General features: G+C 43.9%; 2 protein-coding genes across 4 annotated transcripts in view; both read left to right on the top strand.

Annotated features, from left to right (window-relative positions):
- Positions 1-986: 986 nt before the first annotated feature.
- PRDX3 (peroxiredoxin 3) lies at positions 987-10,317 on the top strand. The gene is made up of 7 exons (XM_077126185.1): positions 987-1,074; positions 2,152-2,287; positions 4,309-4,450; positions 5,060-5,195; positions 6,503-6,606; positions 8,814-8,979; positions 9,527-10,317. The coding sequence occupies exons 1-7, from the start codon at positions 1,039-1,041 to the stop codon at positions 9,578-9,580; spliced, it is 774 nt and encodes a 257-aa protein (XP_076982300.1). The 5' UTR covers positions 987-1,038; the 3' UTR covers positions 9,581-10,317.
- A 3,520-nt stretch (positions 10,318-13,837) lies between these two features.
- Positions 13,838-24,565, top strand: part of SFXN4 (sideroflexin 4) — a 33,662-nt gene continuing 22,934 nt past the window's right edge. For 2 of the 3 annotated variants that reach the window (XM_077126183.1, XM_077126182.1), the window contains exons 1-5: positions 13,838-13,996; positions 15,320-15,385; positions 18,874-18,945; positions 24,102-24,128; positions 24,216-24,270. In XM_077126183.1, the coding sequence (XP_076982298.1) occupies positions 13,958-13,996; positions 15,320-15,385; positions 18,874-18,945; positions 24,102-24,128; positions 24,216-24,270 (259 nt within the window). In that variant the 5' untranslated portion in view covers positions 13,838-13,957. The other variant, XM_077126184.1, reaches the window with a different exon arrangement.

Raw genomic sequence — 24,565 nt, 5'->3', positions numbered from 1 at the left:
GGGAGATGATTTTAAGAATTACACTGCTTGGGAAATGTAAAACAACATGAAATCCCAAAGTGAGAAAGTTGTTCTTTTTAAATCTTTCAGTTTACATGGAGGAGATGGTCTCACAGGATGCTAGATGTTTCTAACAAGTTCTCTTAAATCAGAACTTTCAGGCTCAGATGTAGAGGAGATAATTGTATCTAGTTGGAGCTTAATAACATTTTGTTTTAATGTGTTTATTTTAAATTACCTTCTAATTATAGCAAGTGATAAGGTTTTTCCATTTGAGTTAGAGATATGACATTTCCTTTCAAATAAATTCATTTAAGTTTTTAAAAGTGAATCAAGTGAAAGAAAATGGTAAATAATATGCAGGCAATATGCAGATTTGAGAATGACTAAACTGGTAACGAAGGACTAGTGTTTGGAAAATACTGATATAGCGATCGCAGATTGTCACATTTACCAACTGTAAGGCCACCAAGAGATTTTTATCTATGTCTGGTTGCAATTGCTTCCAAGCACCATACTCTCCACCAAGCATTTAGCGTTATTATTTGACAAAAAAAACATTTTGAGTTTGTGGCAATTCTCCCGACTCTGGGAAGAGAAACCAAAATGGTTTACATTAATAATTAATTCAATGTCACGTGGAAACCAGAAGGCCCTACCTGGGGCCTAACCAGGAAAGGGATCTTTTCACATTAATGGTAGAAACAGTAATTCACCACACAAAAAACAGTCAGCAGCAAATAAGGAAACAGATATCCAGTTCCTCCCCTGAATTAGTCCTTTTTAGAATGAAGCGATAAACAGGAAGCATTCAAGTACTCAGAGGCCATAGCAAGAATTTTACCCTGAAAACCGGGGCCAAAGGGACCCCGCGGGATCGGTAATAGTGGAGGACAGTCTCCAAAAGCCGGGGAGGGAGGTGTTAATTCTGGCCCGGCCCCGCCCCGCCTAAGCTCCGCCCCTCTTGAGGCCACGCCCACGCCCCTGCCCCTGCCCCCTGTGAGTCTCCGTCCGCCGCGCCTGCAGCGTGCACTGAAAATGGCCGCTACTGTTGGAAGGCTGTTACGGGCTTCGGTGAGTCGCTGCCCTCTGGGGACAGGCGCAGAGACCCTGCGCGAGCTCCAGAAACGTGTTTTCCACGCAGGACCACTCTTTTGCGCCCTGAGGGCCATTTGTTCTTCTCGTTAGGGGACCGACGGGTAACGGACCAGAAGGCCTCCTGGAGGGAGGGCTCCCTGCGCCTGCGCATTACAGCCCCTTTCTTTCCTCCCCCCCACCCCCAGGGCCTTTTCCCGGAATCTTTCCTCGCGGATCCCCAGCGCTCCCGCCACCCAAATGAGGACCCTATCCTGGGGGCAGGCGTTGTGGCCCCGGTTCTGTAATTGGCGCTATGGCCCTGGACAAATGACTTAGCTTTTCTGAACTTCAATCTTCTTTCCTCACTTGTAAGATGGAGAGAATAATGCCAACTTCATCCACTTAAATGCACGTGCAAAGTACTAAAAGGGACCGTTATGTTCCCCCCTACCCTCACCTCCTGGTCCTTCTCAACTGCTGTTTCCCTGCTTTCCTCTGCGCAAACCCTTACACCCTCTCTTGCCATTGCTCTTCTAGTGGGATTCAAGGCAGGCCCCTTCTCCTTGAGTCATATACTAGATGTTAAAAGTTGTGCAAACATTTCCCTTGAGCCTTGTCCAAACTTCTCCAGAGGCTGAACTTTGTTCATCTTGTTTGCTTATCTGTGGGCCTGACAGGGCATTGCCTTTTCTGAGGAAAACCTTGAAATGATAGAACATGCTCAGCTGATAATGTGTTAAAAGGCTTAAATAGACAGATCCTGGCCAGGTCCCTCTGTTCTGTTTTCATTTTTTAACCCTTCTTGTTGCTTTTAAGAGCATGGAGTTTTTGAATCTTGAGTCTTTATGTTCCTATAATTCCCCTCTGCCTTGCAGTCTTGAAGGAGAAGGAAACAGAAGGGGATGTTAAGAACATGGAGCCCCAATCCGTGGTTGCAGAGTTTGGGGTTTGGGGGGTTGTTTCACAGGGACAGAGACAGCAGAGGCGACTATGGGCCCAGTGCCCTTTCAGTGGAGCTTGCCATCAGCCACTAATCGCAAAGGATTTCCTAATGTAAAGTGTTTCTTCTTCCAGATTGTCCGACATGCAGGCGCTGTTCCTCGGGGCGTTTTGGCCACTGCAGCTCTTAGACCGGCTGCCTCTGGAAGACAGTGCTTGGCAAACGTAGTATGGTCTGCTTATGGACAAGCAAAATTTGCCTTCAGCACAAGTACGTGTTGTTATGCTTTGTTTGGACCCAGATAAAGGAGACATGAACCATCCTCCCTGGACCAGGGACCCTGAACCTAGCTCTGCCTTAGGCTCACCTGGGGAGCTGTTTAACCTGTGTGTGTCCTAGTCCCACCCCAGACGAATCAGTGTTTGAAGGTGAGCCTAGGACATTGGTATTTTTTTGAAGCCCCCTGGGCGAGTCTGATGTGCAGTCAGAGTTGAGAATCACTGAGGCACTTATCTCCATCACATTTCCTTGTTGGTGCCAGAGTCTAATGCTCTATGTTGAGAGACATGGAGGAAAACTTGGATGCCTTCTGGACCTGACATGTGTCAGGTAGGATAATTGGGTATGGTGGGCAGCCTGTAGGGGACTTGAAAAGGCGGTCCCTCTAAAGCCGTCCAGAAGCCTTTGCTGGCTTCAGGTGGCCCCGCAAGAACCAGACCAGTCTAATGGGATCATCTTGTTCTGAGTGAAGCATAGCTGTTTCTAGAGGTTGACACTCCATTCTCTAGGATGTAGGCTTTGCTGGAATCAGCCTTGGATAATGAGTAGTATTTGAAAATGCCTTCTTTAGATTTGACCCACCATTGAAAAACCATGTATTTAATATGTCATGGTTTGGGGAATATAGTTTTAGCAAAATCTCTGTTAGGGATGAAATAGTCTAAGACGTTTCACTACATGAGAGGTTTAAATGATTTCTAGTAGTAATTGATACCACAGATTTAAAACTTCCCTCATCAGCGTGTCCCAAGCCCCCCGCCCTGACATCTCCTCCTTTTTCTGTCCATGGCAGCCTCACATTGAAGCCCAGGGATGGGGACCCTTCATATCCTTTATTCCCAATCCCAGGGACACACAAGGCCTCTCCAATTTTGACACATTTCTTGCATCCATTCTTTTCTCTCACCTCTGTCTCTCACATCCCTGCCTTCAATTCCTGTCTCTGAGATAACTGAAATCGTCGTCGTCTGTCTAGTGTGCCCTCCCCTATTCCTCTTACCCACCTCTGCCAGACTTGTCTTCTTAAAAGCAGCTGTCCCATCTTTTGTCTCCTACATAAAAGCCTCCAGTGGCTCCCCATTGTCTCTCCTTTTAAGAGCAAACTCATAATGCTGATACTTTAGGACCTAACAGCAGGACTTTCACCCATTCTCATTTGCTCTGTCTCCTGCTGCTCTTCCCTCCTCACATTTGTATTCTCTTTGTTCTGATCAAACTGTGCCATAAGCTATGTCCCACACATACCCCGTCTGGACTTCCTCCTATCATGCCATTTCCTCCAGGTTACTTGCTCTCTCCCTTCTGGATTTAGTAAAATCCAAACCATCTACCTAGAATCCATCTCCACTCTCATGCTGTATTAGTCTCCTAGGGCTGCTGTAATAAAATACCAAGAACTGAGTAACTTAAAAACAACAGAAATATTCTCTCTCTGTTCTGGAGGCCACATGTTCGAAATTAAGGTGTCAGCAGAGCCATACACCCCCACAGCCTCTAAGCAGAGACTCCTTCATTGCCTCTTTTAGCTTCTAGTAACCCCATGTGTTCCTTTGCTTTTCTGCCGCCTAACTCCAATCTCACCTCCTTGTTCCTCTTGGGTCTGGGTATCCATATTTCACTCATCTTATAAGGACACCAGTCGTATTGGATTTAGGGTGCACCCTAATCCAGTATGAACTCATGTTAACTAATTACATCTGCGAAGACCCTATTTTCAGTGAGGTCACATTCTGAGGTTCCAGGTGGAGGTGAATCTTTGAGGGGAACACTGTTTAACCCTATAGATGTGTCTTAATTCCATTCTGATTCGATCCTACTGTATTCTTATAACACTTTGAACTGAATTTGTGCACACATTAGAACAACGGAAGGGAAAAAAAGTACTGTACCTAAGAAGTGCAGTTGAACCAACCTTTTAATTGATTTATACTGATTAATGATTATGAGTTGTTTAAATAAAATCACACAGGTACTTGATTCAGCAAATGAATTCATGTGGATTTTTTTTTCAGGTTCCTCAAATTACGTTCCTGCTGTCACCCAGCATGCACCCTATTTTAAGGGAACAGCAGTTGTCAACGGAGAGTTCAAAGAACTAAGTCTTGATGACTTTAAGGGGAAATATTTGGTGCTTTTCTTCTATCCTTTGGATTTGTAAGTGCAGTTTCTCTGGTGCTTCAGTGTCATTCTGAGAGCAAGTGAAGGTCTCTGCTGCAGAGCTAGAATTGCCTGTCTCTAGTTATTCTTCCTATCAAGGGAAAGATACTTTTCTGGCAGTTTGTCACTGATGGCCTTGCTGATTACAGCTTACATCCCTAGCTCACTTACAGCTGACAAACATAACACTTGGAGTAGCACTCCTTTCAGTGGCAGATTTCCGTATGGCTGTGTCTTACATGCTCTGGGGCAGTAGTTCATAAAAGCCAGTCTGTGAAGTTTCCACTAGTCTAAGGAAAAACGAGAAAAGTAAGGATAGTAGAATGAGTTTTTATCATAAAGCTGAATGTATTTAATATACATTTTTTTCTTTATTCTGTTTTTTGGTTGCTTTTTTTTTTTAAATAAAAAGCTGATAGGAGTTAGTAATTTTGAACTAAAGTAAGGCTAGAGTAACATTGGGACAAAGAGTCAGTGATCATGGCTAACCATTTTGCCTTTTTCACCCTTAAGTGAATCGAACAAGTCTTTGGATTACTTGTTCAAATTTTAAGTCCTTGATTTTAGATTCTGTATCTAAAGTATCTACCCTTTTTTTCTTCCTAGCACCTTTGTGTGTCCTACAGAAATTGTTGCTTTTAGTGACAAAGCCAATGAATTTCATAATGTGAACTGTGAAGTTGTTGCTGTTTCGGTGGATTCCCACTTCAGCCATCTTGCCTGGATAAATACACCAAGGAAGGTATAACGTCATTCGCCCTTGTACTTAGGATCTTAAATGCTGAAAAGAGCCCATAAAAGACCAACCTAAACATTGGTAAAGCTTGGCTAGTCTGTGACGGGCTGTTTGTGCCTTCCCTACTGGGAAATCCTGTGAAAACTCTGCCTATATCTCTCTTGAGGTCAGGAAAACACTGTATATACTTTTACTCCCCACCAAAGTTATATATATATATATTTTTTTTACATGGGCAGGTACCGGGGATTGAACCTGGGTCCTCTGGCGTGGCAGGCAAGCATTCTTGCCTGCTGAGCCACCGTGGCCCACCCTAAAGTTGTATTTTTTAAGGTATAAACAGTGATGGAAGGCATGCTTGGGGGGCGGAGGGTGGTTGGCGCAGGGAAAACAGCTGTGGTCTGTTGCCTCCCCCTCCTCTGTACTCTGTAGATTTATGTGCCCTGCAGGGACTGTAGGATAGTGGCTAGGTTTTCTGATTTCACTGTTCTGCAAGATCAGTGTTCTTGCCTAAAAGCTTGCTTCGGGTAATCTGTTGTTTCTAACCATGCTGCTCAACTGTTGCCTTAGTTTGCCAAGGCTGCTGTGACAGATACCATACAGTGGGTTTCTTATGCAATAGTGACTTATTCCACGGTTTGGGGCTATAGAAGGACACCATCAGGTGCTGGCAGGGCTTGCTCTCTTCCAGCAATCCTCTTTGACATAGTGATCTCACTTGCCTTTTGTGTGTTCCCCTGATTTCTGTTGACTGCATCCAAATTTCCTTTGTTGTAAGGACTACAGTCACATGGATTAAGGTCCATCCTGGTTCCGTTTCTCCTTATCTAAATAGGGTCTTCAAAGGCCCTCTTAACAAATGGGTTTACACAAACAAGACCAGGGGTTAGGACCCGAACATGTCTTTTGTAAGGGACATGATTCAGTCCCCAGCCACTGTTAGTATCAAATTATTCTAAGTGTCCCTCTTCCATTTTTATGTTTCAGAAATTAGTCTTCATCTTAAGGAATGCTTTAAGAATTAAAAAAGAACAGTCTAGTTAGTTGCTTCTGCCCCTTTCTACATAGGACCCGGAGCAAGTTCCATAACCTTTGTGTGCCTCATTCTACTCGTCTGTAAAATGGCAGTGATGTAATATCTGCTGCAGGATGACTGCGGATGAAATGAGTTAATAGAAAGAGCTTCGGGCAGTACCTGTGCATGCTCAGTGTTACCTGTTGCCATTGTGGGTGATCTCAAAAATTATGTTACATGCTCAAGAATGTTGTGAGTCCGCATGGTGTAACAACCAATTACGTTTGCATTTTTACAGAGCGGCGGTTTGGGCCACATGAATATCGCACTCTTGTCAGATTTAACTAAACAAATTTCCCGAGACTATGGTGTGCTATTGGAAGGCGCTGGTCTTGCACTAAGGTGAGATCCTGTTCCTTATGACCTTAAAATTGATTGCAGTGTTCAGCATCATCCTAGTTCTTAGGGGATTTATACAGACCTTGGTAAAGCATTTTGAAAGTGAAAAATCCTTAAGATTAATCTTTGAGTGAGCACTGGTAAAATGCCTCCTGCAAGGGTTGGCATCTTTCAGAAGCGGCTGAAACATGTCTGCCCCCTCCACCACCCCATGCCTGTTTCTGAAGAAGTGTATCAGTGTCTTGATGACTGTACTGCTCCCTCTCTTTAGCCATCCAGGAACCACTTCCTTGGGGGCCCACATTCCTGGCAGGGAAACCATCAGCCTATTTGGGGAAGAGGCACCCAGCAGTGTAGGAGGCAGTATCTGGAATGGTTAAGGTCTTGTACAAGCTCTGGAATCCCATAGACCTGAGTTTGGTTTCTTTTTTAAACTCATCTACTTAATTATGTGACATGTTGCGAGTTATTTAGTCATTGAGTCCTAAAACTCAATGTTTCCTAAAACGAATGAGGTTGGTTCCCATAACTTCCCATAACTATGTAACCCATAAATGATACACCTCACAGGTTGGTTGTGATGAGTGATAAGATAAGGCATTAACATAGTGCCCGGTAGCTGTTGTGATGACCTCTGTCCCAGATTGTCATTTCTACTCTTATTCATTCTGTGCTTTAACATTTATTCCTTTGTGTGTGAAATCTTTCAGTCCTTGATTCAGATGCACCTTCCTGGGGAGATGGGAACTTTAGGCCTTTGAGCTGGTATTTTGATGGGCCACATAGGGTAGGCATGAAGGAGGGGTCAGGGGACATTCCCTCCAGGAAGGAGAGGGCCCTGACTTAAGTTGCCTCACAGTTTTGGTGGGCCTGACTTGAACCCGGCTTGCCTGCCCACTCCAGAAACTGACCTTTGGCCAGCTTTTCTCCTGGGTTGCACCTAGAATTTGAGTACTGGGTTAATAAGCGTGGGCCTATTTCCCTCCAAGGACTTTACCATCTTCCTTTATAATAAAGAAATTGACAAAGGAGGGAGAAAGAAAGAGTGCTAGATTTTTCCCCCATTGGGATCTCCTTCCCAGTGAGGTCTTGATAATTTCTTGGCTATCTCCATACTGGTCTCAGTATCAGAATTGACAAAGGAGAGAGGCCAAGTCTGGCTTGTAAGATAAGACTTTCTCTCTGGAGTCACTGGGCCCTGCCCCATCTTAGCTCTGCATCTGCTTTTGTTTTTGGGGTGAGGGTACATGGTCCAGGAATTGAACCTGGTCTCCCACATGGAAGGTGAACATTCTACCACTGAACTACCATGTGCATCTGCTTTTATGTGGTGGATTCCAACCCGGCTCCACCTCACAGGGGTACCAGGACTAGTCAAACCCCAACCACCTTTTATTCCATGCCCCTACCCTTTTTTTAATTAGAAAAGTCAGATTTACTGAAGAATCGGGCAGAAAGTAAAGCACCTTTTTACCTTGTGAGTTTTCTCCAGCTTGCCTTTACCTTGCATGATTAACACTTGGAATGCCCACATTAAGTCCCTTTTAAGAGGAACTGTTTTCATCTGGTTTAAACATACCTGCTTACATCACAGTAACACCTGCACAAGTATAATTACAAAAGATGGCCACAGACCATTGGTCAGGTGTGTCATCTCATTACATTGCTTCCAAGCGATGAAAAGTGATGGACTTCATTTTTCCTATAGATTTCTGCTTTGCGTAATCTTTAAGGCCAGTAAATTCTTTCTGCGAAGATTTTTCTGTGGGACTTGCCTCCATTCACCCAATTCTTCATTCATTTAATGAGTGTAGAATATAGATAAAATACAGCTCTGTCCCTTGCCTATTGTTTCTTGCCGTGATTGGATATAACAGCCCAAAGAATGCTTGCCACTAATAAGTAAAGAAAACTTTGATCTCTCTAGTCTAGTAACTTTCCAGTACTGGTATGGGTACAAATGTGAATTTGTAAAGATGACACAGCATATTCCATATTTCCCATAGTGGACTGGTCTAGTCCTGCCTTTGTTAAAGCATCAGGAAGATATAAGCTTTGAGTAAAACAATGAAAACCCACTTTTAAGGATATGATTGAGCTTAATAAACACTTTATTAAAGAGAATTAAAGACATATAAGGGTAGACATGAGAGCTAGACTTTCTAGTTCTGATACTGTTGAAGTACTAATGAGGATAAATTCTGATGCAGAGGTCTCTTCATAATTGACCCCAATGGAGTCATCAAGCATTTGAGTGTCAATGACCTCCCAGTGGGCCGAAGCGTGGAAGAGACCCTCCGCTTGGTGAAGGCATTCCAGTTTGTAGAGGCCCATGGAGAAGTCTGCCCGGCAAACTGGACACCAGATTCTCCAACAGTATGTTTCTTTTCCAGAAGGATTGGGCTTAAGGGCCCCAGGTCCTCACTGCCTCAGTGGCTGCTGGCTTGGAATATCCATTAAAGTGCCCTCCCACAGCCCACCTTTGGCGCAAGGGTGTAGATGGTGTGCAAGTGGGTGAAGCTGTTGAGGGGGTGGGGGTAGAGGGTTTGGAAACCAGGGACCAAGCAGGCTGTTGGGATGCTTTGGGAAAATGTAACTTCAGTCCATGTTTTTTGTTTTGTTTTGCTTTTGTTTTTTACTTTTTTATTGTATAGTATAACATATACACTCCATGTTTTTTTTTTTTTTTTTTTTTTTAAATACCTGGGCAGGCACTGGGAATTGAGCCTGGGTCTCCAGCATGGCAGGTGCGAACTCTGCCACTGAGCCACCATCGCATCACCCCAGTCCATGTATTTTTAAAGAAAACAGACCAATCTTAAAAAAGAAAAAAAGTTGAAAATCTTGTAGATTAAAATTGGGAGCTTTTAATATCTTTTTGAGACTATTAAGTTGCCATAAATAAATGTTTTTGTATTTTCAGATCAAGCCAAGTCCAACTGCTTCCAAAGAATACTTTGAGACAGTGAATCAGTAGATCACCCTCTGTATACCTGCAGCTTCTCCCTTCTCACACCAGAGAAGAACCACAACTTGGAACTCACTTTTAGCATTTCAGGGATGATTGTTTATAAAGGCAGGAAAAACATTATGCTTATATTCGTGAATATTACTTTAAATATGTTTTTGTAACATTGGCTAAGGCTTTTTAAACTTGTTTAGCTGCTGATCTGAGCAGTTCTTTATTTGTAACATCCTAATGGCTAGCTCATTTCTGTAGAATGTCTATTTCACCTACTTCTTGGATCATGTCTTCAGTGGGAAAAGGAAACACTCTTTTTTCTTATCTTTACTTGAACCTTTGTGTATACCAAAGTACTAGAGCAGACATTTAAAGCTTCTGATCAAGGGTTCTGAGATTTTCTTCAATTTCTTTGTATTAAACTGAATTTTTTTTTAAGATATCAAAGATCATAGTTTCAAGTTCTTAGCATCAGCTATCTAACTTAACTCCTGCAATGGATGTGTATGTTATTGAAACAAATGTGAATTGTGTTAAAAAGCACAGTAGTAAAGTGATTTACCTGATCATGCATGATCCCATCTGAGTTTTCTAGTTTACATAGTTATTTTGTTAGTTGACTTAGTGTCCATATATTTCTAGATATTTGATTGGGTATACTTATAAAAGATATTTATCGAGTCCAAGGATTGCATTAAAAATTGTAATTTCTCTTTTGAAGAGTTCCATGGGAAGTATATAATTAAAAAATAAACATATTTTAAAACATTTGGCATTCTGAACTCCACTAAGTGTTGGTTTAGCTTAGTGTTTTAGTTTGTTAAAGTTTCTGGAATACAATATACCAGAAATGGAACAGCTTTTAAAAGGGGAATTTATTAAGTTAAAGTTTATAATTCTAAGACCATGAAAATATCCAAATTAAGGCACTAACAAGAGGTTACCTTCATTAAGGAAAGGCTGATGTTGTCTGGAACACCTCTGTCAGCTGGAAAGTCACATGACAACTTCTGCTAGCTTTCTCTCATTTCATAAGGCCTCCCCAGGGGCGTTTTCCTGCCTCATCTCCAAAGTTCTCTGGCTGTGTGGGCTCTGTTGGCACTGAAACTTTTTCCAAAATGGCTCCCTTTTAAAGGGCTCCAGTAAGCACCCCCACTTTGAATGGGTGGAGACATCTCCATGGAAACCTAATCAAACCACCTAATCAAAAGGTACCACCCACAATTGGCCACATCTCTGTGGAAAAAGATCCCACCCAGCAATATTGAATGAGGATTAAAGAACATGGCTTTTCTGGGGTATTCAACAGTTTCAAGCCAGAATACTTAGGTTCTATTTTTTCTTCTCTAAATTAGAGAACAAACATTGATTGACCATTTCACTCAGGAGCCATGAAGATGGATAAAATGCTGGCTCCATGGTCCAGGAACTCAGTTGCAGGAGTGAGAGAAACTTGGAGACTTCCTATTTCAGTGTATCCTTGAGGACCTACCATGTTTCGAGTTCTGGAGGTACAGAGTGAACCAAAAAAAGACATCATGCCTTCATGCACTTCCATTCAAGATGGGAATATAATGAACATATTGAATATTTGGAAGGAAAATAGAGTAAGAGCCTGCACTGGAGAGTTGTAGATATCTTCTGGGTGGGGTGTCAGGGATGGCCTTAAGTAAGAGTCAGTCTCTCCAGGTCTCTTCTCTTCTGTAAAGTGAGCATTATAATTGCACCTATCTCACAGTTTTCTGAGGTTCAAAGATGTTAGAACATGTATAAGTGAGGGAGATAATCAAGGGGAAAGGGTCCAGGTAGAGGGTATGACAAATGCAAAGACCCTAAGGCAAGGGCAGGCTTGGGGTGGATGAGGAGTTGTAGGGAGGCCCACATGGCTGGAGGGTGGAGGAGAATTGGGAGGGCCCCAGGAGCCATTATGGGCAAGCTAAGGACTTGGGTCCTGTTCTGAAATGGGAAACATCAGGAAAATGTTGAGAAGAGGCATGACCCCATCTTGTCCTAAGAGGATCACTCTGGCTTTGTTGAGACGGAACTGGAGGTGTCTGTGCTGGTTTGAAACTTATGTACCCCAGAAAAGCCATGCTCTTAATACAATCTTGTGGGGCCAGACGTTGTTGGGTGGGGCCCTATTTGATTAGGTTGTTTACATGGAGATACGAACCCACCCATTCAAGGTAGGTCTTAATCTGCTTACTGCTGTCCTTTGAGAGACATTTTGGGCAAAGCTCAGAACGCTTGGGGAGATGCTAAGCAAGGATACATAGAACCTGGAGAGGGCTGAGAGAAGCTCAGAGATGAAATCCAAAGTTTGCCGCTGAGACGCTAGGAGAAAACCCACAGATACTTAAAAGAAAGCCATTGGAATCAGAAGCTGAAAACAATGAACTGGATGCAAGGACCATCAGATGCCAGTCACATGCCTTCTCAGCTGACGGAGGTGTTCCAGATGCCAGCAGCCTTTTTTCAGAGTCTGGGTATCATCTTATTGATGCCTTAAATTGAGACATTCTCATGGCCTTAGAACTGTAAATTTGTAACCTAATAAACCCCCTTTGTAAAAGCTGATCTAGGGGCAGCGTGACAGTGTCTCAGTGGCAGAATTCTCATTTGCCATGCTGGAGACCCAGGTTCATTTCCCTGTGCCTGCCCACGTTGAAAAAAAAAAAAAAGCTGCTCTAGGGTGGGCAATAGTTCTCACCTGCCATGTGGGAGACCTGGGTTTGATTCTTGGTGCCTGCCCATGCAAAAAAAAAAAAAGAAAAAAAGCTGATCTATTTCTTACATATTGTAATCCAGCTATTTTAGCAAACTGGAACAGGGTCCAAGGCAGAAACAGGCCAGCTGGGCTGGGTTTGTGACATATTTGAGGGTGGAGTCAACGGAATAACAGTGTGCTAAATAGTATGGCACCACAGATAGGGAGGAGTGGGAGCACTGTGGAGGGGCCTCACCCAGCTATGGGGCTCAGGGAAGGCTTCCTGGAAGAGAAGATGACCCCTTGAAGACTATGGAAATGCAAGTCAGGTGGGCATAGGGAAAATGACCTTATACAAGCTGAGCAAAAGTAGGAGTGAAGAAGTCCCATGAGTGCTTTCATATTCTTGGGGTGACAAGGCAACATTCAGGGGAGAATGGTCAAGACTGGGTGCTTCCAATGTGCCCAGCACTGCATTATCTCATTTCATCTTCAACAAAACCTTGAGACAGGTACAAGTGTTCTCCTCATCTTATAAACAGGAATAGACTTCGAGAGAGTGACCCACACAGCTAAACTATGGTGCTGGGCCCCTCATCATTTAGCACTTGATCTGGCACTCAAAGGAAGGCCCTGGCATTTGTCCCAACACTGGAGAAACACTGGGACAAAGTGTGATGGCCTCCCACACTTAAAGAGACACCAGGCTTGGTTTAATACTTAGCTGTTATGTCCTGAAATTCCCTGGTTTCTTTTCAAAAATTTTTTTTATTCTGGTAACATATAATTTCCCATTTTGACCACTTCTTTTTTGGCATGGGCAGGCACTGGGAATCGAACCCGGGTCTCCGGCATGGCAGACGGGAACTCTGCCACTAAGTCACCATCGCACCGCCCTTGACTACTATGTTGTGCTACCATCACCACCACCCACTGACAAAACTTGCCATCGCTCCAAACAGAAACTCTGTACCCATTATTAATCTTTTAATGAGCACTGATGAAATGCCTCCTGTATGGGTTGCCATCTTTCAGAAATGCCTGAGACGTGTATGCCCCTCCTCCGCCCCGTGCCTCTTCCTGAAGAAGCATATGGGTGCTTTGGTGGCCGCGATGCTCCCCCCTCTTCCTAGCCAGCCAGGAGCCTCTTCCATGGAGGCCCACATTCCTGTTAAGTGTGTGAGCTGTGAAATGAATTACTTAATTGTTCCTGAATACGAAATCTCGCATTTTCATTTTGCTCTGGGTCCCCCAAAGTACGTAACCGGTCCTCTGCATACCCAAAGCCGGAACACTGGACTTTACTGGCAATGAAAGGCATTTTCGAGGGTAAGTTGCGGCAGGTGAGCCGGGCAGGCTTCTGAGGGCCCCAAGCGCCGCCTTACGGGGTCTTCCAGGTAGATATTGTGACATGGGCGCTCACAGGTGGGCCCTCCCCGCGATCGGAATCCGAGTTTGGGCGCGCCAGACCCGGGAGAGGCGGGCGCGGGCCCGGAGGCGGAGGGCGCACGTGGTGGCCAGCAGAGGCGGGCCCGGGGCGGGGCAGCCACTCGGCTCCTCCTCCGCGCCCGGCCCGGCGGCGGCGGCCACTTCACCTACGAGGAGGTCCCAGGGGGAGGAAGAGGAAGAAGAGAAGGAGGAGGAAGGGGAGGCGGCGGCGCCGGGTGCGCGGCGCAGTCGCCCGCATGGAGCCCAACTTGCGCTTCTGGATCAGCGAACGCCAAGTACAGCGGGGCCGGCGCGGCTGGGGCGGGAGGGCGAGGGCCGTGCCGCGGTCACCCGGGACTGGGGACTGGCCCCAGGCACGTGCTGCCCACCCGCGCTCGGTGACTTCGGGCGAGCCTCGCGATCGCCCCGCGCCTCGGTTTTCTCGTCGGCAGACAGGCCTGGAGCGCGCTCCTCGGGCTTCCCCGCCTCAGGCCGGGGGACTTAGGAGGCCCTGGGAGACGGCGAAAGGGAAACCCCAGCTGAGCCCCGCCGTCGCCGCTGTCCAGGGCTGGGCCAGGGCGCCTCGCCACAAGGTCACCCTTCAGATCGCCCCAGCCGAGGAGGCCACCCCGTTGCAGGCGTCTGCTCTCTGCAGCCTAGGCTGGTACTGAGCAGCAGGCCGGAGAGGAAGCGTCTTCCCAGCCCTGGATGCGCCGCGGCGGGGAGCCGGACACCCCCGGCTTCAGGCGGCCGCGCATCCACATCCGGGAACTCCGGCGGCGCCTCCCGCAGCGGCTAGGGCAGCGCTGGCCAAAGAAAGGTGTCGTGGGACCACAGAGGTCATTTAAAATTTTCTAGAAACCACATTTTAAAAAAGTAAAAAGGAACCGGTTAAATTAATTTTTTTTCTTTCTTGGGAGGTGCATGGTCCAGGAATCGAATCCCGGTGTCCCGCACGGCAGGCGAGAATTCTACCCCTGAGCTGCCCTTGCACTGCCCCAGATTAAATTAATTTTAAAAATATATTGTTTTTAATCCAACATATTCAAAATAGCATATCAACGTATAATCAATATAAAAAGTATTGAGATATTGTGTGATGCCTTCAAAAGCCTATGTGCATCTTAAACCTACAACACTCCCCAGCGCTGCACCGCTCCGCCTTAGGATGTTGGCCTTCAGGCTTCTACCTAAAGTGGGGCCGAGCCTCGTTTTTCAGGTGGGGAAATTGAGAAGGGGCAGGGAGCTCAAGACTTCCCAGCAGAGCCAGGACTCAAAGAGGAGCCACAAGGAAATTTGGGGGCTGTTTGGAGCAGACCATCCCCCTTTTTCCATCGCTGAATCCAGCTGCATTTGTTGAGCCTTTACTGTTACTGAGTGAAGCCTTGCCACTCTGCGAGAGTGAGGAGAACTTTCTGAGATCTTTCTAGGTCCTTGCTTTCAGATCACGTGTGGGATGGTTGACCTAAAAGTCTGGGCTTGTAACCCTCAGGAGCAATTTTACATTGAAGGAGTTAAGAGCACAGACTCCTGAGTCGTTTCTTGGCCATGTTTCCTCAGCTTCCTCACCTTGTTTTTCCACTGCCATTAACCATCTTTGTGCTTTTTCTTATCTTTAGTCTTTTATTCAGAGATTTCTTCAGTGGACAGAATTATTAGACCCTACAAATTTGATCATTTCAGATGTAAGTATTCTCTTGTTTTCAGAGATAATGAATTTTATATTTTATTTTCAATAACAGAACCTATATATTTTATGTTTTTATTCCATTAAAAAAAAAATGAGCTGGTTAGAACAGAAGGTTGATATGTGAAAGCGTGCATCTGTTAACCAGGTAATTCCTAGCCCTGGGCCTGGTGCTGGTGATTAAAGGATCCAAACCACCCCTCCGTCTGATGCAGGACAGGCTGACAAAGCTAGTGACAGTCTGTGAACTCAGGGTTCTAACTGACGGTGTGGCGGGAGACTGGGGGATCCCAGAGCAGGTAGGATGGGCTTCACTCTGTGGGCCAAGGCTTGAGGGAAGGCTGAAGTGGGAGCGAACAGGAGGAATCATCAGCGAGATGGGACTGTCTGCACAGCCCAGGTAAGGGGGAGGGTCACTGCTCTGGGACTTTTAATGGCAGGGAGATGAGGCTGATCTCGAAGGGTCTTGAGTGTCAGGGGTCTGTCTACACTTATCCTGCAGGGGATAAGGTGTGTTTTAAGGGAGGGCAGGAGTTGGCGAGATTTTTGTTTTAGGTGGTCACTTTAGTAGCCCTTTGCAATGAACCAAAGAACACAAGCAACTGTAAGCAGTTGATCAGTTCTGGGGGTGCTTGTTTAGTGAAATGTGAGGGTTAGAACCAGGTGTGGCTGGGGATAAAGAGGAGGAGATGCTCTGTCACCATCCATAACTCTCTAGGGTGGGACCCAAAGGGACACACCTGTGCCGGTGCTTGAAGCTATTTTTCCTGGCCTTGTTTTTTATTTATTTGTTTTTATTTTTATTGGGATATCCTTATCTTCACGTACCATACAGTATATCCAAAGTATACAATTAATGGCTCACAGTGCATCACATAGTTGTGTATTCATCACCATGATCATTTTCACATTTGAGCCACTCCAGAAAAGGAAATAAGGAGGAAAAAGAAAACCTCAAACATCCCATACCCTTTATCCCTCCCTCTCATTGACCACAAATATAGCAATCTGCCCAATTTTTTTTTACCCCTTATCTGCCCGCCCATTATTTATTTATTTATTTTGTCCTTTTTTTATTCATCTGTCCATACCCTGGATAAAGGGAGTGTCAACCACAAGGTTTTCATGGTCACACTGTATAAGCTATGTAGTTATACAGTCGTCTTCAAGAAGAACACAACTCAGCACTTTCAGGTACTTCCCACTAGCCACTCCAATACACCATAAACTAAAAAGGGATATCTGTATGTTATATAAGCATAACTTCCAGGATAACTCTTGACTCTGTTTGAAATCTTTCCACCATAAGTGTTATTTTGTCTTATTTCTTGCTTCCTCCTTTTGATCAAGAAAGCTTTCTCAATCCCATGAAGCCATCATCCCTGGGAGTCCTGTTCCATGTTGCCAGGGAGATTTACACCCCTGGGAATCATGTCCCATGTGGGGAGGGCAGTGAGTTCACCTGCCGAGTTGGTTTAGAGAGAGAGGCCACATGTGAGCAAAAAAAGGGATCCTCCAGGGGTGACTCTTAGGCATAACTATAAGTAGGCTTAGCGTCTCTGTTGTAGAAGTAAGCTTTTTTTTTTTTTACATGGGCAGGCATCGGGAATCAAACTTGGGTCCTCTGGCGTCGCAGGCAAGCATTCTTGCCTGCTGAGCCACCGTGGCCCTAGAAGTAAGCTTTAAGTAAGTTGAATTGGTTGTCCCCACTGCTTGCGACAATATCAGGAATTCCCTAGGTGGGGAAGTTGAATATTTCTTCCTTTCTCCCCAGTCTCTCCAGGGAGCTTTGCAAATACTTTTTTATTCTCTGCCCAGTTTACTGTGGGATGTATCAGGGCACCACACTAACCTGAGCAAACCAACAAGATCTCACTCCCTATTCAAGATTCCATATAATTATGGTGTTCAAATCAACTGACCATACAAATTAAATTATTGTGCTACAAAAAATATGTGTTTTGCACCTAATAAACATCTCTTCCTTTGGCCTCATACAGAAATTGAAATTTTAAAATAATCAATATCGTCCTTTATCCTGTATTGTGATTTACCTTATTCCTATCCAGAATCGAAGTGTGATCAGTTTTTCAGCTTTTTTTTAACAGTTGCTGTGTGGGGTAATGCTGACTTTCATAGCTTCAGAGCTCTAACTCTGAGTCACAGGTATCACACAAATACCTGAAATTCCAGGGAACAACCAGGTTATAAACAAATAGCTCAGCTTCTCAGAATTTAGAAATAAAGTTACAATCTGGAATAGATGTCACTCCTGTAAGAGCTAACAATCTGGGAACCTTTGCAATAGGCCTTAACCTGATAATCTATCTCTTGATTTCAATGATCTGAGTTTATATATTTTAGTTAGTCAATATGAGTAAGGAATAATATCTGTCTTTTTGTTTCTGACACTTTATTCAACATACTCTCCTCGAGGTTCATTCACCTAGTTGCATGCCTCACAGTGTCATTCCATTCAGTAGTCTCTTGTATGTATACACCAGAGTTCCCCCTTCCATTCTTCAGTTGATGTACCCTTAGGCCACCTTCATCCATTGCAAATCTCGAACACTGCTGCCCAAACACCAGTGTGCAAGTGTCCATTTGTTCCACTCCCCCGCCCCCCGTCAGTTCTTCCAGGTATATGCCATAGGATCATATGGCAATTCCACTTTAGTCTGGCCTCATTTTTAAGAGGGAAAAATGAGAAAACACCCGAATGCCCATCAGCAGGGACAGAGACCAATAAGATGTAGTCTCTGCGTACAATGGAATACTGTTTAGCTGTTAAAAGCAACGAGCTAGATATTAACATATGATGTCTATATTGAGTGGCAACATTCCTATGATGTTAAATGGAAGTGTATCTGATATCCAGGATGTTAAGCGGAAAAAGCAAGGTGCATAAAGGCTAGCATCAATGCAAATTATAATGCTCAGAAAGATACTATAGGTCATTTATGGGTTCATGTATTCAAGTAGATGAATATGTACTTGTGCTATATGGACCAGAAAGATGTATCCTGAGCTCATACTGGTGGGCACTTATAGGATGGGAAAGGAGATGAGACTGGGGCTGATGGTTATGTCCTTGCAAAAAACAAAACCACAACAAAGAGGATCGAATGTTTACAGTTGTTAATAATTCTGGATGAGGGGATTAGGAGTATATAAGCATTCTTGTATTTTTCAGTATTAATTTTTTTCTCCTATTGAGAAATAGAGAGAGACACCAAGTGTGACCTGAGTAGATGAGAGCTGGTGAGTGGGAAGGGTCTGGCAGGTTTCTGATGGGTGGGTGGTGGTGGCCCTCGCTGACCACTGTCAGAGAGGGACAGAGTGAGGAAGCAGCTCAGGGTGAGCCCCTGGGCTCCCACTGTGAGCTCAAATCTGAATAAATCATCTGAGTGTCCTGTGTCCAAAACCTCTGAATACATCTGAACTGCATTGAGACCATTGCTTTGACTTCTTTTTATCTGATTGTAGGAAAACATAGAAAAATGGAGGCATCTGTTATTAGATGAAGATGCATCCAGAGACAATGCAGAGGACCAAAAGGTACGTCTTATGTGGCCTGGCGGGTGTGGCCCAGGGCGGGGTATGGGGCCCTGCAGTGATCCTACCACATGGTCTGAAATCGAGTGGCCTTTTGCCATTAATCATCTACACACTGCCAGGGGATCACCTGTTCAAAACTGGGTCAGTTTCTTAACTGTAGCTAGAATCCCTTCTCAGAAACCATCTAGAGCAGGGTTCTTCTGTGCAGTGAGGATTGGGAGAGATTCTCTGTAGGTGGTTCCTGGAGATCTGCAGCAGATTCCCAGGTCAGAATCTGAATTTCCCATAGAGATAGCGTTCCTGGGCACGGAAACCTCTAGTGCTTGTTATCTACTGTGGAGTAGAGCAGATGGTGCACAGGGCTTCCCCGAGTCCACAGACACCAGTTCTGCATGTGTGTGGAAAATGTACATATTCAACTTGTGTTTCCTTAGAATTTGTTGGGACCTCCGAGCTGTCAGTCTGGCTCTGTCTGCTGCAGGGACTTGGTGGAGAGGGAGCAGCTGGGCTGACTCACTGGAGCCTTTGGTGTCTTTTGCAGGGACAAGTTAGGTTTGGCCTTGAGTCCTCTCCAAGGTCAGAGGAAGAATGACTTAGGACTTTTAATGTTCTGTTTTTTTTCTTTACGTGGATTGTCTCTGCTTGTTTTTAGTTTTTTTTTTTAACTTTTAATTTTGAAATACTTTCAAACTTACGGGACAGTTAAGAAAATAATACCAATCCCATACAGAGAATTCCAGCATACTCCTATCCCCCTCAGACACTCAGATCCACCAGTTTTAACATTTTGCCACATTTGTCATTTCATTCTGTTTATTTATCTATCTATTAATCTATCTAATCTATTTTCCAAACATTTTAGAGTAGGTTGTGTAAGTCATGTTCCTTGAACACTTAATACTGCCATGTACATTTCTTAAGAACAAGGATATTCACTTGTGTAACCACCTTAAGTGTAGTTAACCATTTCCAGGAATTTAACATTGATATAAAACTTACAGTCTATATTCCAATTTTTTCATATGTCCTAATAATGTCCCTTTGACCCTTTTCTCCTCCCTTTTTAGATCTATCCAGGATCATGTATTGCATTTAATTGTCATTGTCTCTTTAGCTGCTCTTCCTTTTCTCCTCCCCCCCCCTCCTTCTTCCTTTCTTTTAGTGTGGAAACATGTACAACACAAACTTTCCCATCTCAGCCTCTCCCAGACATACCATTCACTGGGATTAATCACATTCACAATATTGTGGTACCATCACCACTTACCATTATTAAAACTTTCCCATTTCCCCAAACAGAAACCCTATACCCATTATGCATTAATTCCCTGTTCCCCCTGCCTCCACCCCTGGGCAACCTGTAGTCTAATTTCTGTCTCTATGAGCTTGCATATTCTTTGAGATTTTCTTTGTGGTTACCATGGGGCTTAAATTTAACATGCTAAGTATATAAGAATCTTGTTTGCTTTGATACTAACTTAACTTCAATAGTATCTACGAACTATGTACCTGTAACCCTCTTTCCCACCTTTATGTAGTTTTTATCACAAATTACATGTTTATACATTATGCGTCTACAACCACTGATTTTATACATTTACTTTTTAGATCCTATAGGAGTAAAAAGTGGAGTTACAAACCCAAAATAGATTAGTGCTGGCATTCAATTACCGATGAAGTTAACCTCATCGAAGATCATTCTTTCTTCATGCAGCTTCCATTTATTGTCTATTGTCCTTTCTTTTCAACTTGTAGAACTCTTCTTAGCATCTCTTATAGGACCAGTCTAGTAGTGACGAACTCCCTCAGCTTCCATTTATCTGAGGGCCACTTGCACATGCCTCAGACAAGACATAGGCAGAAAAAGGATCAGGGAGGCCCCTGTGCTTTTTGAAAGATAGTTTTGCTGGATACAGAATTCTTGGTTGGCAATATTTTGCTGACAGCACTTTATGATGTCTGGTTACTTCTTGCCTCTGTGGTTTTTGATCAGAAATTGGCCCTTACTCTTATTGAAGCTCCCACATACATCACATGTTGATTCTCTCTTGTAGCTGCCAGAACTCTCTCTCTGGCATTGGACAGTTTGATTTTGATATGTCACCACATAGGTCTATTTGGGTTTATCCTGTTTGGAGTTTAAATGTATTGGATGTTTATATTAATCTCTTCTGTTAAATTTGGGAAGTTTTCAGCCATTTCTTTAAATACTCCCTCTGCCCTTTTTCTTTGTCTGGGAGTCTCACAATGCGTATTTTGGTATGTTGACAGTTTCCCATAGGTTCCTCAGGCTCTGTTCCCTTCTCTTCGGTTTCTTTTTCCTGGTCCTCAGATTGAATGATTTCAATTGTCGTATCTTCAGGTACGCTGATTCTTTTTCTTCTAGCTCCAGTCTGCTGTTAGGGAAGTTTAAATTTCTGTTACTGTGCTCTTCAACTCTGTTTCATAATTTTCATAATTTTAATCTCTCTATTGATAAAATCTACTGTTTTCCTGATTTCCTTTCATTCTTTGTCCATGTTTTCCTTTAGTTCTTTGGGTATATTTAGGACTGTATTTTAGAAGTCTTTGTCTGATGCATCCCAGGTATGGGACTTCTCACTGGTGGTTTTTAATGCTTTAATCTTCTTCCTTTGCCCGGACCATCGTTTCCTATTTCTTTTTATGTTTTGTGACCTTTTGTTGAAACTTGGACATTTCGATATTTTAACGTGTTATGGCTGGAATTTAGACTGTGAGGCATCTGTTCCTCAAGCTTGTATCCAGCTAGTGTAATGACAGAGCTTTTCTTCATTGCCGGGAACTAACAACAACAAAAGACAGCACTTTTCCTCTTTGTAAACTGACTTGTGTAAGTAAGTGCTCTCCTTCAGTGCTTACCCATACAAGTAATTTGGTGAATACCTCCAGGCCAAAGTGTAGGGGCCTCCCTGATCCTTTCTGTGCCTGTGCCTATGTCTGGGGCATGTGGGAGTGGCCTAGGAATTCTCTGGACAGTTACACTGTTGCAAATGTCCACTCTTCCCTAGGAAATAGTTTCCTCCTGGTCCCAGGCACCACACTGTTTGTCCTACAGCCTGCAGTCCCTTGCCCCTGGCAGCCACCTGACTGGTCTCCATTCTGTAGGAGAGGTTCATGAATAGCCTTCTATATGCAGGGCAAGTCTGGCATGCAGGGCCCTCAGGCCACCTCCAGACAGATTGGTCCAGATGTGCATGCTCCAGTGTGTGCATGTGGTTACTCTCTCTAGAACCACAGCCAGGGATCCACTCTGGCTTGTGGAGGCGCTAAGGGGTGGAGAGGGGTCGGCTGGGGCCCCAGGAGAGCCTATCACTTTGTTTCTTTTTGGCATGTGCAGTCTCCTGGAATCGAACCCAGGTCTCTGGCATGGCAGGCAAGAAGTCTGCCTGCTGAGCCACTGTGGCCTGCCCCTGCTATCTCTTTCTCTTTTTAAATTTTTATTAATAAAACCAATCAACATATAAATGAACATTCTTTTTTTCATCATGTAGTTGTATATTCATCATCATAATCATTTCTTAGAACATTTGCATCAATTCAGAAAAAGAAATAAATAGAAAACAGAAAAAAAAATTCATACATACCATACCCCTTACCCCTCCCTTTCACTTATCACTTGCATTTCCATCTACTAAATTTATTTTAACATTTGTTCCCTCTATTATTTATTTTTAATCCATATGTTTTACTCATCTGTCCATAAGGTAGATAAAAGGAGCATCAGACACAAGGTTTTCACAATCACACAGTCACATTGCGAAACCTGTATCATTATACAGTCATCTTCAAGAAACATGGCTACTGGAAAACAGCTCTACATTTTCAGGCAGTTCCCTCCAGCTTCTCTGTTATGCCTTAACTAAAAAGGTGATGTCTACATAATGCGTAAGAATAACCTCCAGGATAACCTCTCCACTCTGGAGAATCTCTCAGCCATTGACACTTTATTTTGTCTCATTTCTTTCTTCCCCCTTTCAGTCAAGAAGGTTTTCTCAGTCCCTTGGTGCTGAGTCCCAGCTCATTCTAGGGTTTCTGTCCCATCTTGCCAGGGAGGTTTACAATCCCTGGGAGTCATGTCCCACTAGAGAAGGGGAGGGTGGTGAGTTTGCTTGCTGTGTTGGCTGAGAGAGAGGCCACATGTGAGAAACAAAAGAGGTTCTCTGGGGGTGACTCTTAGGCCTAATTTCAAATAGGCTTAGTCTGTCCTTTGCCGGGATAAGTTTCATAGGAACAAATCCCAAGATTGGGGACTCAGCCTATTGCTTTGGTTGTCCCCGCTGTTTGTGAGAATAATATCAAGAATTCTCCACTTGAGGAAGTTGCATTTTCCCCCTTTCTCACCATTCCCCCAAGGGGACTTTGCAAATACTTTTTTATTCACTGTTCAAATCCTTCTGGGATTTATTGAGGCATCACTCTGGGCAAACCTACAAAATCTCATGCCCTACTCAAGGTTCCATGTACTTATGATATTCAATTAAACTGTCCACATAAGTTATATTAGGAAATGCACTAGTCAAAATAATAAATTTTGTACTAAATAAACATTTTTAACTTTAGTCTCACACATAAGTTGAAGTTTTAAAATATGAATTACCATCTATTTTCAACACCTGCAGTAATGACATTCTTTTGTTCTTCCTCATGCAAAACATTTTTAAATTTGTACATTTAGTCACTATCATTCTACACTCTAAGCATTCCTACACCATTTCAGTCTTTATCGTCTATCTTTCCTTCTGATTTAGTTTGTGCCCCCAGGCCTCCTCCCTCTCTCATTCTGGCATTCCCACTGTCCCTTTTAAGTAGCCTTTTTCTTGATTTGGTGCTCGCCCCGTTCCCGCAGTCCTTCAGGTATTTTCTAGAGCTTTGAGAAATATGCTTCTGCCAATTTCTGCTGGTTGTTCAGATTTCTTTGGAGGGATGTCTTTGCTTGTTAGTTCAATTGTTCATTCATTCCATTCATTTGTATTGTTTTCTTCTGTCTGTGGGGTAGAAAAACAGTTCTGGCCCTTCCCTATAAAAGGCAGAGCGAGGATGCCACCAGAAATGAGAGTACTGAGGAGGTGTTTTGCTGTCAAGCCACCTTTAAAAGCTATCCTTGTTTTTTTTTTTTCTTTTTTTTCTCTTTTTAGATGCAAGAGGCTTGGAAGAGAAGTCTTGTAAGTTTCAGTGCCTTCCTAATTTTTGCTTTCCCCAAGTAGCAAAGCCAAAACATCAGGCTAACCTCTGTGCATATCCTTTTGAAGTCCACAGTGCATCCTGATAGCAGCAAACTGATCCCTGTTCTTTTTCGACCTGCAGGTGAGTGGGTTCTAATATTCAGAAATGCATTGGGGAGTCATGGTTTGTAGTAGGTGGAAAGCTCTGCCGGCTTTCTTTCGATTTTGTTTCTTTCAATGGTGAGTCTGGAAACATTGTTTTAAAATAAAGAGTGTTTGATGGGGCTGGGGTTGAGAGTGAGCAGGCTTAGGGACCTGGAGCTGTGTCAAATCCTGTGAAACGGTCCTGAGCTTTGGGCAAAAGGGGTCAAGCCAGGACTTGAGTCCTGCTGTGCTCCGTCCTGATGGTCAGACATAGCTGCTGTTTCATTCATGGC

The sequence above is a fragment of the Tamandua tetradactyla genome, chromosome 13 (genome assembly GCF_023851605.1).
Source record: "Tamandua tetradactyla isolate mTamTet1 chromosome 13, mTamTet1.pri, whole genome shotgun sequence".
Classification (NCBI taxonomy): Eukaryota; Metazoa; Chordata; class Mammalia; order Pilosa; family Myrmecophagidae; genus Tamandua; species Tamandua tetradactyla.
Note: the sequence above shows the minus strand (reverse complement) of the source record. Positions and strands in the feature narration are given on the sequence as shown.

Bases quoted from the DNA above. Each gene is read 5' to 3' on its own strand.
- PRDX3 (XM_077126185.1), top strand. From the start codon at position 1,039: ATGGCCGCTACTGTTGGAAGGCTGTTACGGGCTTCG. The intron at 4,451-5,059 runs GTAAGTGCAGTT...TTTTCTTCCTAG, and splicing joins TTCTTCTATCCTTTGGATTT to CACCTTTGTGTGTCCTACAG. The intron at 6,607-8,813 runs GTGAGATCCTGT...ATTCTGATGCAG, and splicing joins GGCGCTGGTCTTGCACTAAG to AGGTCTCTTCATAATTGACC.